The sequence below is a fragment of the Astyanax mexicanus genome, chromosome 5 (genome assembly GCF_023375975.1).
Source record: "Astyanax mexicanus isolate ESR-SI-001 chromosome 5, AstMex3_surface, whole genome shotgun sequence".
NCBI lineage: Eukaryota > Metazoa > Chordata > Actinopteri > Characiformes > Acestrorhamphidae > Astyanax > Astyanax mexicanus.
The window spans coordinates 41489778-41507054 of NC_064412.1; the positions used below are offsets into that span (position 1 = coordinate 41489778).

A 17277-nucleotide genomic window follows, 5' to 3' on the forward strand; every position below is an offset into this window, starting at 1 on the left:
GCTGTTCCAATACACACAAAGGAAATAAACATATGTATGATATAAAAAGCCATGTGTAATTGCAATATTGTTTTTGGGAGAAATACTTCATTTTTTTTAGAAAATGTTTAGGGGTGCTAACATGACTGTATTTTTTATAAATACTTAATATTATGTAAACATGTGGTAGCTTATATCTGAAATTTTAGTTTCTACTGGTAAAAACTGCATTACAAGGATCTGTAATTCTGTCTATTCCAGCGTATGCACATGCACACAAACACAGACAGACACACACAGGCATTTTCATAATTAGCTTCCTGCTGACAAAAGTTGAGGATATTGGCCTCCTGTGGAGAGGTAATGTGCTAATATGTCTGGGGATTCGCTGCATGAGATTCATTTAACGCTGGGCTTGTTTTGGGGCCTTAAAGCATTTTTATTTATCTGACACGTTTCTCACCAAGGCCTCTCTGAGACGTCTCAGCTCAGCCTATACAGAAAGCAGGGGGGTTGGGGTGGAGTACAAAAACTGCCTGATAAAATTATTGCTTATCGTAGCCTGACTGCTTTTTGTGCATTCTGCACTGAAGCATTGTTTCATTATATTTTGCTAAAATGTCGTAAAGCAATTTTATGATTATCAGGTAAGTTACAGCTCAATGAAAAAATTATATTAGAATTAGTGAAGATAAGCCTGTCTGTGACTGCTGATTAAAGAGCCTTGATAATTGCTGATTATGATAACCTAGGTAACAAGCTTCTGTATAATTTATTAATTATCACAAACAGGGTCATCTTGATTCAGGACTGAATGCTCAATTAGATTTTATGTAAACACAAGTAGAAAAAAGCCCTCAGTCAGGCATACAATATAAAATTTCACTGGTAATGAGAGAAAACTTAATTTCTTATAATTAAAAGTTTTATCCATCTAGTTTTCCACACTGACAAGGTCAGGCAATTTTTGTTTACTTTGTGTGAGATCGTCCTTTGCAAAAGTGATTCCATTAATTTATATGACATTCACAGTCATTTTAATTATACAAAATGAGTAGTATAATATGCTCAGTTAGTTAGAGAGTGTAACAAAAATAGAACCATTTGAACAAATAACCATATATCAACCATTTCTCTGTTGTGGGAGAAATTAGGTTTTTTTTTTTAGTTATCTTTTTTTAAAGCCTTTTTTTGCATTATAAATCTAAAATGTGTGTGATTTACACATATTTCTTTGTCCTTGAAAGCACATAAAACAAAAAAAAACTTGCAATAATAATAAAATAATAATTGATTTCTGATTGCTAGGTGTTAGTTTGCGTGAGAGAAAAGGAAAATAGGGTCAATATACAGCTCTGTTTCTGAATCAGTTTCTCTGATTTTGCTATTTATAGGTATATGTTTGAGTAAAAGGAAAACTGCTGTTTTATTCTATAAACTACAGACATTTCTCCCAAATTGCAAATAAAAATATTGTCATTTAGAGCATTTATTTGCAGAAAATGAGAAATTATCAAAATTGCCAAATTATCAAAAAAAGATGCAGAGCTTTTAAACCTCAAATAAGGCAAAGAAAACAAGTTCATAAGAGTTCATAGGTTTTAAGAGTTCATGAATTAATATTTGGTGGTATAACCTGGTGTTTAATCACAGTTTTCAAGCATCTTGGCATCATGTTCTCCTCCACCAGTCTTACACACTGCTTTTGGATAACTTTATTCCACTCCTGGTGCAAAAATTCAAGCAGTTCAGCTTGAGTTGATGGCTTGTGATCTTTCATCTTTATCTTGATTATATTCTAGAGTTTTTCAATTTGGTAAAATCAATGTAACACATAATTTCTCTTATTTTTTTCCAGAGCTGTATATGCTTACTCATTGAGAGGGCTCTATTGGAGAAAAGGAATATTTGGCGTTTTGAACACAACACAAAAAGATGGGAGTGTTACGAACCCAGTAACAAACACAATGCAAAAAGTTCTGCATGTTGCAAACACAATGCAAAAAGATGCAATCTATGAATTAGCCGCCCTCCGAACACACCCTGAAAGACGTTACTGTTGACGATGGCTTGTGATGTTTGGTGAGGAGATAAAATACACAGTTCAGATGAGAAATTAAAAACGATGACATATGATGAGAGATCTGCAGTCTTTCCAAAGCGATATAAACCCAAAACAGCTGGGTGAGTGAGAGCCATGTCAGTCAGAAGGCTGCCAATCCTGCCAAGGTCAGAGCACATCAAACACCTTCATTAGCAGCAAGAAGCTTCGCCAATACAGATGAGAATGCCTGTCTTTCGGAAGGCCAATTACCCCCTCACTCACTAGGACTCCCCCATCACTAGTAATAAACCCAATACTAGCAGGGTGAAGACTAGTGCATGCCTTCTCTGATACATGTGAAGTTAAACCCTGACTCTTTTCCACCTGCCACCAATATAGCATCACTGAACAGCCATCCGCTGGGAGTCATGAGGGGAGAGAGCGCCACCTACCCACTCAGAGAAAGCATGACCTATCGTGCTTTCCTGGATTTCAGTTGTTGATGTTGAATCAGCGATCCTCAGTGAGCACGTCCAAATAAAGAACAGCTCTACTCCACCCCAAACTCACTCAAACTGAGGTCTAGCATTATTCCCTTTATAAGCAGGCAAGCCCCTTTCCCACATGTATTTTTATGCAGTGGCGTGCACAGACATTTTGGGGGGCAAGTGATTGGGGGGGGGGGAAGGGCACTTTTTAGCGCACGTGGAACACTTCATTATAAAAAAAAAACGTTATCTATCATTGATTTGGGCTAGAGCGGCTAGTTTATCTGGTGAGCAGTCGGCTAAAGATGCTTAGTAGTTTGGTGCTGTATGAGACATTTTACTGCACAACAAAATGATTTCACGTTGGGCTTAGAGGGCAAACGGTAGGATTTTACTTGATGTATATGTTACCTGGCTGGTGGGACACGGGGGAGAAGAAGCCTATCTGTTGCCGTGCGTGCTGTGCTGAAGACTAGCTGAACTGAACTGCTGCTGCAGCATCTAGTGTGCCTTGCGCGCGACCGTGCGGGGTCACGTGACAGAGGAAGAGAGAGGTCGGGTGTGTGCAAGCTGATTTCAGGGCATTCTGTTTTCACTCGTTTTAATCGCTCAGGTTTTCAAAAGATCATTTCAACACGGCTTCAGTAAAATCTTAATAATAATAATATAAAAAAAAAAAAAAAAAAAAAACGAAGTTTCAAAAGGGCACTTTGGTTGATAAAGGGCAGAGTTGATGTCTATGTCTGCACGCTTCTGTTTTTATGTAGTGTATCACCATAAATGAACAGGAATGGGTTAAGTGTGAATGCAATTTGTTTAGATGAGTAGTTCTCAAACGTTTTAGGCCACGTACCACTCATGATCAAACTAAAACCTTCCAGTAGCACATACTGGACCTACTGTGTGGCCTCGTTCACTTTGGCAATCTTTTAATCAGCGCCCTTCAAAACACAAGTTAGTATGTGTCTATAAGAGCAAACCAAAGGATGTTCTCAAGTGGTCTATTGTTCAAATGCCTCTAACAATTCTTTGCAGCCAATGGTGATCTGGATTTTTATTTATTTATTTTTTTTTCTGTTGCTGTACAATTAAAACATTAGTATCTTGTTTTATATTCAAACAAAACCTGTGTTTGGAAATAAATCAATATCAAATTAAATTAAACTGAATCAGAAATCAAATCGAATTGGGACCATGTGAAATGGAAACTAATCAATTCAGGAAATCCAAAGAGAAACATATCTGTTTGATAAAATTTGATAAAATATTAGAAACATTTGTATGCTTACAGAAAGAGGTTAAGAGTTGCATGTGTGAGTGATATAAAGCCTGAATAACGCTGGTAAATGTAACCCCATAAGAGTTTCTAAGTGTGTAAAGGGCTTGACATTTGTGCTGCACGTTTATTAAGATGTTTATAAATCTCATTTATAAACTATAAATCTGCAAATTCAGTTTTGGCCAAAAGCAGCTCTAAATGTATTGAGTCAAACTGAACATTTGTAAAAACCAGCAAACATTAACGTAACACAGGTACAAGATTGTCCAATCCAGTGTATCGCCAAAATCCGATTCAATTATTGCTTCAGTTTTCAAACACAAAAATTTGGTTTGACTTTTTTGTGTGTAAAACAAATAAACACAATCATTCTGCTCTTGTTTCATTTACACACTGTCCATCAGCTTGAGACAATAAAGCACCCCATTCCGTTCCTGTCACACATTAAACAGAGGAAAACAATCAGTAATGAAACATATTATCATATCGTACAGCGGCGAAACTCATTATTAGTTAAGGCTTATTCATTGATTATTCAGAGTCATCTGTTATGCTCATGAAACAGATACGGAACATGCAGGAGTGTAACGGGGAGTTTCACAGAAATGATGTCCAAAGTGAGTCCATTCCTTGAAAGTGACCTGTGGGCGCCTCTGTGCTTCTTCTCTGTGCTTCTTCTCTGTGCTTTGTGCTGCTTCGTGTAGGTCTGATAACATCAGAATCGACACAAGAAGCTAATGGCTAATTTAGGCACAACAACATTCCAAACGTTTTACGTTTCTTACCATAAATCCAGGAGCACAGACAACCCCTCCAGCACGATGCTGTTCAAAAGACATTCAAAATTCAATAGAGCTGTTCGGTGAAACTACGTTCCATTTTTGGTTGAGAGTGAAAAGTGAAAAGATTAATTTTTCAAGTGGCTACAGAAAAATGTATAGATCATTATAAAAATACTGTGCATTTTGCCCTTTTGACTATTTATATTGATATTTTCCAGCTTAGAAAATTTTCATTTTCACTTGTGTACACTTGTCAATTTGTTAATTTTATCTCTATATCAAATATACACTAGGGTTTTCTAAAATTATCTTACCTTAAGCTTGACCTCAACTAAATATGGAGTCAATATGAAAAAACTCTACTTGGATGCTTCACTATAGACGCCTCAACTGACATTCAACTGAATTTCTATTATATGTAACTAAACTCTAAGGTGAAAGTAAATCTGTATTAAAAGTAACCCTCCATCCATTTCTAACCCAAACTCTATCTTAACAAATTTTAAGTCTAGGTTTAGGGTTAGATTTAAAACTGAGGTTTGGGTTAGGATTGGGTTCTATAGAGAATCAGTTACATTCAGCTCAGGGTTTAGTTACATTTAATAAGCACAGAGTTGAATGTTACGTGAATTTTATGTTAGCACCTCTGAGGCACCTATAATGAACCATCCAAATAAAAAGAAAATGAAATAATAATGAATATGTCTTTAGTCCCTTGAAAATACCAAAAGTTATTTTGACATTCAGGGTTATCCCAAGATGGAAGGCTTGACAAGGAATTCACTTAATATTGTCAAGAAAACTGTTATTTAAACACTTTAAAGGATTATGACACTCATATACGCATTACTGTGCATGTGGCAAATAACCACGTTTAACCAAAATAGAGCATAGTTTCAAAGAAAGCTCTGATGTTTTTTCAACATCGTTTTAATGACTGGGGGAATACTGGAGAGATGATGGGTGTAGAGAGTCGTTCTTCGACAAACCTCAAACCAACTTGGATGACAAATCCTACATGTCTACATCTACATGACGTTTCAACATAAACATATAAATTTAACATCTGATAAGAACACCAGTAGTGGTAGGCTGTGGACTATGAGGCTATAAGTGGAGCTGAACATTGTTGAACATTGATAAATAATGTGTTTTTGTATTGATTATCTGTTAAATGTTTCCTTATTTCATGCTCTTGGTGAAAACAAAAAAACATGCCGGATTGTGCTGAGGAATATCAGGATATTATTATTTATATATAAAATGTTGCTTATTTAAAGCAATGCTTCAGTCCAAAACTCTTTTATTTTATAATGTTCCTCCCTTACAGCAAATGTAGTTGATCAGCCAAGACGTGTTTGGTGCTTCTTTAGTTTTACACTCGTGCTACAAGGCAAATGTAACTAACAAGAATTGTGTCCCATTTACCTGAAAAAATACATGTCAGATGGTGTTCCAATTAAACACTAAGATAATTGTACACTTTTTCAAAACAGATTTATTTAACAGAAAACAGAAATATTTATATTGAATATTGTGTACCATATTTATGAATAGACTGGTTATCATTGTTAGCATTATCCTAGGTTAGCAATGTTAGCAATTCCAGTTGCTAATTCCATAATTAATTAGGCAGGATTTTGTGCATCTAAACACCATGAATTTATGTCCACACATAGACAGTACTGTGTGTATGATTTAATGAGAAACTAGACAGAAGTGATACTAACTGTATAACACCATTGCTTTGCTTTTTCTACTGTTGCTGTGCAGGCAGTGCCATCTTGGATTTTAAATTTGGGATTGGTAAGGCTCTCCAAACTTTCAGAGTAAGAATTTCAACCAGGGGAGGAAATCTGAACACTCAGTCTTAAGTTGTGAATAAAGACTAAAATATTGCCACTCTGGGAACACGTTAACAAAAAATGCTTTGAGATAAGTAATATACTGGTAAAAACAGCAGGTACAGAAAAGCTTGAGAAATCTTCTTAAATATGCAAGTATACTGAACCTTGTCTGTTAGCATCACACAGAAAGTGTGGAATATATTCATGGCTGATTTGGGTTATTTGAACCATTACTTGATGCTGAAAAAACAGCATGGCCAGCTCAAGCTAAGCAACCAGTAAGACAAAGCTTGATCATGCTAGTTGATCAGAGTAACCAGCATGACCAAATAAGTTGATTAACCAGATTTTACCAGTATATGGTATACTTTCTCCTGGACAACCAGCTTTTTTTAACCACCTCGACCATTAAAGGCCAGCTTAGACCAAATGAAACCAACTACCAGCAATAGCTTGTGTTGAGATGGATTTTTTAGATTGCAAAATGCTGTCTGGTTATATTTATTGAATAAAAATATGAACTAATGAACTGTTTTCCAAGACCAAACACAGCCATTCAGAGCTAGAAACGTATAAAAACTTGACACTATAAATGCAAGAGGCTTTGGGATGAAGAATGTACCTTGTTCAGTGCTAAACTGGTAGCTATAATTTTCCACTACTTGTTAGTTTGATGACAACTATAGCCCCTAAAAAGGCGAACTTCCAATATTAAACATGTCTTGGCTTACTGACTACATTTGAGGTAAAGAGGAAATAGTGTCAATTAGATTTTTCTCTGAAGTACCACTTTAACATCATTGTCCATTTTATTCAGCTGTGAATTACAAAGGAGGTAAATGTGGGTTCAGTGCAAGTCAGTTCATTTCAGACTTAACCCCGTGAACCTCTCTGAGTTCATCTTCCGGAGTTTAGGCGGCAGATGACCGTCCATTCTCCCACCAATCCCGACCCCTCCTACCCCTCCAGCCAACCGCTGCAGCTTAGGAGGCAGGTCAGTCACCGATTGGCTGATTGGTTCAATCCCACCCAGCAGCCCTAGCTTGGAAGGCAGCTTGTCCTCCATAGGACTGAGCAGGGAGCCGATGGGGGGCAGCCTTTCTTCGGCCACGCCGGGGGCGGAGCTTATCCGCTGGAGCTTGACGGGGAGGTCTCCTAGGTTGTACGTGATTTCAGAGCTCATGCGGAGCAGCTTGCGAGGCATGCCCTCTCTTCCACCGCCGTCCCGGCCCGTCAGCTTCTGCAGCTTGGCTGGGAGCTTGGTAGTGGTAAGGGGTGCGGCCATGTTGACCGAGGCAGTTTCTGCATCGCTCTGCAACTCTAGGCCTTCAAGTGTCCCGCTTCCTTCGGTCAGTCCGCCGGTGCTGTGGCAGAGGGAAGGGGCTGTGAGGGGCGAGGAAAGCAGCAAACTTTCCTCCTGTTCTTTGACACTGTGGGGGGGTGTGGGCACCTCGAAGGTGCCATGGAACTGGGAGTAGTCCACCTTGAAGAAGCCCTCCTCCAGAGAGATGACTGGGAAGAAGCGGTGACCCCACAGGACCTCGTCCTCTGTGTACGAAGTCCGGGCCTGGCATGTCATGCCTGATACAAATGAAAAAATAAAAAACAGAAAAAAGTTACGTAGTGAGTAGCAACAGTATATAAACTGACTGTCTTATTGATGGAATATTCCATTTTAGATTTTTTCCATACATTTAACATTCCTCATTTAACAGTGTTGTGTGTACTGGAAATATATCATAGAAGGCACTATCACCCACAGTAGACAGTGCAGTAGGTGGTAATGATGGTGACCAGTGGTGTCTGGCTAGAACTGTCCATGTATGCAGAAAAAGTGACTGGCAGAAATCAAAACCATATTCAATGCAGGAGACCCTGCACACACACAATACTAATTCATTTTCCATTACTTCTGAAATGTTAATATACTGTTGCTGTTACACTTAATTTCAAAGGCGTAGTAAGTTTGACAATGGGGGGGGGGGGGGGGTGGGGGGGGGGGGGATTTGCTACTATAAATCAAAGCCCACCCTATCCATAAAATATTAACTATACACTAATCTCAGTGTAGCTAAGGTAGTAAATTACTGCATGCATAATGACTTAGAACAACATTAACGATAGGCGCCGAGTGGTCCAGCGGACTAAAGCGCTGCCAGTAGAAATTGGGAAGAAAATGGGAAAAATTTGAAATAAAATATATATAAAAAAAAAACAACAACATTAATGTAATTACAGTAAACCACTAAAAAAAATAAATGCATTTTCTGTACTTCAATTTAAAGCTCAATGTACAAACTAAACATGTTACATTATATCTCATGGTACAGATTTCTGTCATCAGAAAACTTTGAAATGAAATGACCAGTGCAATGTCTGTTTTTTATTAATATATGTCTGTATGCCCTTTACAGGACCTTCAGGGAAGATCCATGATCTAGACTATAAATACCAAATATTTTTAGATTAATGATACTGTATGTTTCAGAGTGCTTTCTGACAACAGTTAACATACAGTGGTGTGAATAAGTGTTTGCTCTCTCTTTATGATTTCTTATATTTTTTGCATGTTTGCCACTCTTCAATGTTTTAGATTATTAAACTCATTTAAATATTAGTCAAAGACAACACAAGTAAACATAAAATGCATTTTTTAAATTCTTTGCAGAATTGTTGTAATTCCGCCACATTTTTGCACAAACTACATTTTCAGCATGAATCACCACAGCATCTCAATAGGACTTTGACTAGGTCACTCCAAAGTCTTCACTTTGTTTTTCTTCAGCCATTCAGAGGTGGACTTGCTGGTGTGTTTTGGATCATTGTCCTGCTGCAGAACCCAAGTTCGTTTCAGCTTGAGGTCACGAACAGACGGCCGGACATTCTCCTTCAGGATTTTTGGTAGACAGCAGAATTTATGGTTCCATTTATAACAGCAAGTCTTCCGGGTCCTGAAGCAGTAAAAAAACAGCCCCAGACCATCACACTACCACCACCATGTTTTACTGTAGGTATGATGTTCTTTTTTTTACGTCAGATGTAATGGGACACACACATTCCAAAGAGTTCAACTTTTGACTCGTCAGTCCACAGAGTATTTTCCCAAATGTCTTGGGGATCATCAAGATGTTTTCTGGCTAAATTTAGAGTTAAAGTTTTCGTGAACTCTGACCTTACACAAAACTTTAGAAATGGTTTTATAACCTTTTCCAGACAGGAAAGATCTGACCAGAGCATCTTCTTCGAAATGTTTGATTTATCTCCTACATGGACTTCTTATGACTTGCTTTTAAAAATATAATTCTTCTTGACATTTTTCTATAAAGGCCAGATTTGTGGAGAGCATGACTCTTGTGTACAGATTCTCCCACCTGAGTGCTGTGGGTCTCTGCAGCTCCTCCAGAGTGACCATTGGCCTATTGGCTGCTTCTCTAATTAATACTGTTTAGGTGGACAACCATGTCTTTGTAGATTTTCAGTTGAACCATAGTCCTTTCCTTTTTGTATAATAAATTGAACAGTGCTCCATGATATTTTCATAGCTTGGGATATTTTTTATAACCTAACCATAACATTGGTGTGTTCCTTGGTTTTCATGATGCTGTTTGCAGCCTCTGTTTGCTAATTATTCTGTATAAAATTGGTCACACTGTATATTATTTAGGGGTATCAGAGTACAGGGTGATGAACACAAATGCATAACACATTTTTTAGATTTGCATTCATTAATTACAGTATTTATATATTTTTTATATTTTAATTGTATAATTTCCTTTTCACTTTATAATCACTTGCTACTTTGTGTTGATCTATCACAAAAAAAACAATTGTGGGTGTAATGTGAACAAATTCGGATAAATTCAAAAGGAATTAATACTTTCTAATAAAAACATTAAAAACTTTTAATGGTGTAACTGAGTAAAATCATTACATTACAGGGCATTTAGCTGACGCTCTTATCCAGAGCGACTTACAATTATTTTTATTCCTATTACAGAGTTGGGCCAATGTAGTGTTAGGAGTCTTGCCCAAGGACTCTTATTGGTGTAGCACAGCATAGTCACCCAGACCTGGAATTGAACCCCAGTCTCCCACATGGTAGCTCACTGGCAGGTGGTGGTGTTATCCACTGCACCACACCAAACACTTCAGAGTAAAATCAGAGTAAAAATAATGAAAAATAACAATAAATAAAATAAAAGAAAAACGGTATTTATCTTCATGCATTTTCTTAAAATGGCAGATTGTTAGACAAAGGTAAAAATTTATGATTTTTGTTAGATAATTTACATATCAAAATAAATGTGAAACAGCAATAAGAAATTATTGTTCAAGATAAAGAGCATATTAACCAAAAAAATACCATTTTTGGTGTCACTGCAACATTTATCACCTAATTTTCTGTTGTCAGATTTAGCTTTAAACTGTCAAAAAAAAGTCACTGCTAAATATTACACTGACCTTCTGCCTCAGCAATCCAGAGTTCATAATAAACTGCTTTGAGTTTTAGATTTAAAAGAACAAAAATCTCTATTTTGGGAATAATGACACGACCCACTCGTATCCTCCTGCTGTGATGTCAAACGTCATCGCTACTCATCCTTCAGCCACTTGCAGTTTTTCTCAGTCGGTTTGGTGCATTTCTCAAATCAGAATTAACATTTGCACCACAGTGTGGGCATTTGTACAATCAGCACCATATAATGGATGAGCAGCTATTGCCAATACTTCACTCTAAATCCTTAGTACATGCCCTAAAGTTACTTATTTATGTCAGTAGACAGAATGTCATCAGAATGAAAAGTCAAATAAGTCAATCTAAATTATTAGTCATGTGATCGTTTTTCAGTTTACTCTGTAAGGATTTTCTCAATGCTACTGTTTTGATAGCAGATTGATTTTTTTTTTAAATCTGCATTGTTCAGTAGAACAGAAGTACAGTAGTTTCAGTTTCAGCAGTACAAAATTACACACTACTGTTTGTGAGAGCCTGTCTGCAAGACATTGGACAGAATTCACCTTTATGGTTTTACTTTTTATATAGTAATTTATTGACAGACATTGTGTCATCGCAAGCTTAATCAAAGTTAATGGTTTTCTTCATTTCAGTTCCACAATGTTACATTCCATACTGTAAATCATGACTTTTATGAATTACAATTATTATTATTTTGGACAAGATACAGTTACAATATCTACATATCAGAGGTATGTTTCTAAAATCCCAGCATTTGGCAAATCACAGATCACTTACTGTATTGTATATCATAATACCTCGATCAAGCATAACATTATGACCACCTGCTTGTTTCTACATCCATTATTCATTTTCAGCTATACTGAGCATAAAGGAGCACTTTAGTTAGTCATAGTGCTGGGCTGTATGGCCAAAAATTCATATCACAGTATTTTTCAAGATTCTGGTGGTTTCACGATATATCACGGTGTTTATATTATTATTTTTTATTATTATCATTTTTTGCATATCTGGGCATTAATATAGGTCTGTGAGTTACTATACTGTTAGGAGTATTGTGTTTACTTTGTTCCACAAAATTAAACAATATATGAAGAAATCAGACTTTATTATCAGAAAAATAGCTAATGAATGTAAACAATAAACCTTAAAAATCGATACGCCAACAGCTTTAACACAGGTTCCTTTACAAAATTAAATATTTTAATAAACAGTTCCATAAATACTATAAACAAATCTAAAATACTCAATGTTTAAGTATTCAAAGAGATATTTCTCAAAAGTTCTGTTGCACAAGTTAGACACAAGTTTAATATAAATTTACAATATGTTATTCCTGAAGCCATTAGAGGCAGTACAGTATTTAAATCAGCTACAATTCCCTTCTTTCTCCAGTTAACAAATACATTTAAATCATCCTTCAAGCTACAGTATTAATATATATAAAAGGGCTGTAGTTACAGCTCTATTTTACTGGGATAAAAACACTCATACAGTAGAAACAGAAGCAGGAGCTGTTTGAATTCGGAGCTAGACCAGTGTTTGACTCTCTTCTTTGAAGGTTCTGTTCTGCACGATGTGCTGCAGCGCCCTCTAGCGGTACGATGGTATGAGAGAAACACATAACGGTTATAGTTCCCCCCGCGGTATAACGAATTAACCAGTATACCACCCTGCACTAGTTAGCATAGATGGGGACTCGAGTTTGGGACTCGAACTCGAGTCGCACTTAAGTCGCTGATTCAGAGACTACAGACTTGACTCGGACTCGTGTCCAAAAGACTTCTGACTCGACTCAGACTCGTGTTTTACAAATACAGAACTTCTTACTGGTCTTTTAAATGAATGCTGATTTATTAATTTAATAGCTGTACCTAAGTATTTTAAGCCAGACAGACACTGAGTGATTATTAATGAGAGCTCATCTGCATGTTTGAATGGTTTGTCCTGTAGGAAAACGCACGCATTTTATATGCTGACACTGTGTCTGACTGGCGCTGCGAGACTGCACGTCAAATGCAGCCCATAGGCAGAAAAAAATCCAGCCAGAACCAACCCGATCCCGCACGGTCTGCCCGACCCGCCCCCAGCCTGAGCCCGTTTTAAATCCACATTAATTTAGAAGAGCATTAAAACTGACCTTTTAACTTCAATTCTGAGATGTACGTGCTATACTTCATCATCTCTGCCCCCAAAACTGTCCATTGTCTTGCTTGACAGATGCGCCAAATCCCCCACGAGCACGCGCGGTGCACAGCGCACCGATTAATCCGTGGGTTGAGCTTTAAACGCGCTGGTGAGCTGTAACTGGTGGAACATCACAAAAATCACAGTGTGATTTGTTACATTAAAACATAGGTCTATGTCACAGACCATTTTCTTCAGCGGAACCTGGCTGAGTAAAAGGCATCGGGTAATTTAGGCTCGGGTTTAGGCTCGCGCTCAGGCTCGGGTTTAGGCTCGGGTTCAGGCAGACAATCTAAACTAGTATGCAGAACTCTTTCTGATACCAGCACTCGGTTCAGCAGAACAAAATTTTGAGAAAGCACATTGCTTTGCTTACTTGTCCAGACACAGTTTATTTAGAGGCAGATATTTGCATAATTTTTTGTAATATTACTTTATTGTTCTACTCTTCTGCTGAGTTTTTCGTTTTTTGAAAATTTTAAATTCGTTAGATTAGATTTTATTGAGCTTAGATTAGTTGGTAAGTTTCCTATTTCATATTTATTTTTCTGTTATTATTAAATTGTGTTATTATTTTTCCATTATTTTAAAGAGCAGACTTTATTTGCCTGAGTAATACTTTGGCTTTTATTTCGCCAGAAGAGACTTGAGACTTGACTCGGACTTGTGACCAAAGACTAATGAGTACATTACATTACATTACATTACATTACATTTGGCAGACGCTTTTGTCCAAAGCGACTTACAATATTGAAGTGCAAATAATAGAAGAGGTTAAGTACAAAAATAATAGAAGTTAAAAATAAAGCATCTATAGATAGGGCCTTAAGGAGGTCAGAGGGAAATAATGGGATAGAGGAGTAGAGAAGAGGAAGAAGGAGATGGGGTTAGAATTAGTTAGTTTGTTAGAGGTGTTAGGAGAGTAAGTGCTCTTTGAAGAGCTCTGTCTTCAGGAGTTTCTTAAAGATAGCGAGAGTTTCTCCTGATCTGGTAGTGGAAGGTAGTTTGTTCCACCATTGGGGAACTCTGTATGAGAACAGTCTGGATTGCTTTGTGTGAGTGTTTGTTTGGCAAAGCGAGGCGACGTTCATTGGAGGAGCACAGCGGCCGGGAGGTGGCGTAAGCCTTCAGGAGCGAGTGCAGGTAGGAAGGAGCCTGTACTGTCATCACCTTGTAGGCGATTGTAAGCACTTTGAATTTGATGCGAGCAGCAACCGGTAGCCAATGGAGCTCAATGAGCAGTGGGGTGACATGTGCCCGTTTTGGTTGGTTGAAGACCAAACGTGCTGCTGCATTCTGAATCATCTGTAGTGGTTTTACTACACAGGCCGGGAGGCCAGTTAGTACGGCATTGCAGTAGTCGAGGCGTGAGATTACCACTGCTTGTACCAGGAGTTGGGTGGCCTGTTGCGTCAGAAACGGTCAATTTTTTCCGATGTTGTAAAGCGCAAAGCGGCAGGATCGAGCAACTGAGGCCACATGGTGCGTAAAGAGAAGCTGGTCATCAACCATGACACCCAGGTTCCTAGCAACCTTTGTCGGTGAGAGAGAGAGAGAGTCGATGGTTATGGCAGAGAGTCGATGGTTATGGCAGAGAGTCGATGGTTATGGTTGGTATGTTATATAACAGAGTAATATATAATTTATTGTGATCTGCATTACAGAAGCGATTGATAATTTGGGAATCAGCAGACCGTTGTATGAAATAATTAGCTGTTTGTATAAAATGAATAAGAAATCACTTCTGTGATCTGCACAAGTAATTAGATAATACGCAGTTTAAATAACTGGTTTTAAGAAATTTGGTTCTGATGTGAGAAATTATCTAAAGCGACTGAGAGAAAACTGTAATACGCATTCAGCACATTTAAAACATTTTTTTTGATATGTGCTTTTAACAAGTTTAGTTTAGAAAATACATGTTTAATCATTACTATAGCATTCACAGATCTTCATATAATGTGTAACTATCTGATGAATACGAACCTGAAACTGAAGAAGACTGAACACTATATATATTCTCACACACACACACGTGAGCACACAGGAGCAAAATTTACTGTCAAGCAACACCCACGGGAGCGTCTGTTCATGGTCCATTTGGCTGCATGAAAACAAGAGCTTTATCGGAGGGAAATTCATTAGATCTGAGCATCACCCACACTCTGCCTCCTTAATTAAACCACATAAAGTCTCAGCTATAAAAAGAATCTTCATTTTAACCCAAGAACAGAATGTTTCTGAATCTAATCCAACATATCTCCCCTAAAGCAGAAAATCCCAGTAAGATTGGTCCAAGGTTTTCATTGCATGGTATGAAACAGGCTATGATCACTAATGATAAACCTCTAAGGCCTTCATAGAACAGCTGCAGTTATAGAATAAATAACGCACAGGTGTACGGTTTACTGATTAGATTACTTCTGAAGGCAACTGGTCACACTGGATTTTATTGAGGGGTATCAGAGTAGAGAGGGATAATACACATCACACATTTGTATTTATTTAAATACAAAAAATAATATGTAATTTTCTATTCACTTCACAATTACCTGCTACTTTATGTCAGTCTATCACATAAAATCACAATTATAATACATACAAACCCTTCTCTAAAAGTATATTGTTTGTATTTAATATATTCAGTAGTGGACAAAAATGAAGTACATGTAATTCATTACTATACTAAAGTATTTTTGTCATGTATTTTTACTTTACTGAAGTACTTCCAATTTGACTGACGTTTTACTTTAACACTACTATATTTGATAGATACCACCGAAATTGAACTTTTTGTTTTAAACTAGGGTTACAAAATAAAAGATCTGGCTAAAAGCTGAAAACTAAATAACAAATATTGTTAATAAATTACTGAATGAGTGTCAAAGAAAAAGCAATTACAAAACTACACAATAAAAAAATACCCATTAAACACAATATTTTATATCCAAGCAGGCATAATTTTTTTAAGTAAGTTAAATCACATTGCAGGGTCGGAACCAACACTTTACACTCAGCTTAAAAAACCCTATACTAACTGGAAAATATACACACTTAAGCTTTTATTTTAATAATAACAACTCTTAACCTGATATGAGTGGCTGTGGTGGGTAATAATGCGTATTTTTGAATCGCTGGGCTTATTTGTGGGACCACATCTCTGTCTGCGCCACCTATTGAAGACATGCCGTTTATTCACTGTGCCTATGGGATCTAGCGCCTGCCTGTGGTGTTTAATGAGATCGCATTTGGTTTGTATTTGGCTTGTAAGCACTGCATCGTTGCTAGGTTACCTGTAATTGGCAGAGTAACACACAGAGAGCTTCGATTACAGTGCATTACCGCCTGATAATGTCACTCATAAAACGCCTCTCAGCCAATCATATTGCAGGGTCGGAACTAACTGTGCACAAAGCACAATACATTTGAAACAATCATTTATTTCAGCAGTGCTGTTCTAAGTGTTATGTTTCCATTTAAATTATATCTTTGCTTCTTCTCTTGCTTTATAATGTTTTCCTTCTTGTTTTTTTATTTCCTAATTTTTGTCTTTTAACTGATACTTCTATCCTGTTTCAATTGTTTTCCAGCTGTGACTGGAAATTTTCCTGATATGGGACTAGTAAAAAAAAATCTTCTTTATCTTAATGTTTGGGGTGGGAGATATATTTTGTCAATAAATCTACCCACAACTGCCTGTTTACGCATGAAAATTTATCTAAATACCACAGCCAACAAAAACAGAGAGTCATGTCCATCCACCACCAAAATGGCAGCATCCCTGTGACTCCACACGGCGAGCCTGAGCCTCTGCGTTTATCTCCATCTGTGTGAGTGTGTGTTCAGAGCGAGAGGCAGGGATGTGAGGTGTGCGTGGAATTGAGCTGAAAGGGTTTTTAGACAGTTTGGGGATCAGTAAGCCGAGCTCAGAGCTGCGGGATGTGGAACTCAGAGCTGTTTGGACAGTGACTCAGTTGCTGTTGCCAGGCTGAACCACAAAAAACTGAGCGAGGAAACGCAAAAAAAACAAAAAACAACTTATAAATGCATACAGTGGATGAGCTATCGTCTCCTGCAGCGAACGCTCTCACACACGGGTTACATAAACTACCTCAGAACCCACTCCATCTGACCAAACGAGTACACACAGAGCATTTACCCAATAATCTGCTGTCAGTGTACATTCAGTATGAT

The 17277-nt window shown here is 37.4% G+C and overlaps 1 protein-coding gene across 1 annotated transcript in view; it reads right to left on the minus strand.

Annotated features, from left to right (window-relative positions):
• Positions 1–3355: 3355 nt before the first annotated feature.
• Positions 3356–17277, minus strand: part of kcnj3b (potassium inwardly rectifying channel subfamily J member 3b) — a 37472-nt gene continuing 23550 nt past the window's right edge. Inside the window, exon 3 of the mRNA XM_007230842.4 lies at positions 3356–8000. Within this exon, the coding sequence (XP_007230904.3) occupies positions 7282–8000 (719 nt within the window). The 3' untranslated portion in view covers positions 3356–7281. The remainder of the gene's footprint in view (positions 8001–17277) is intronic.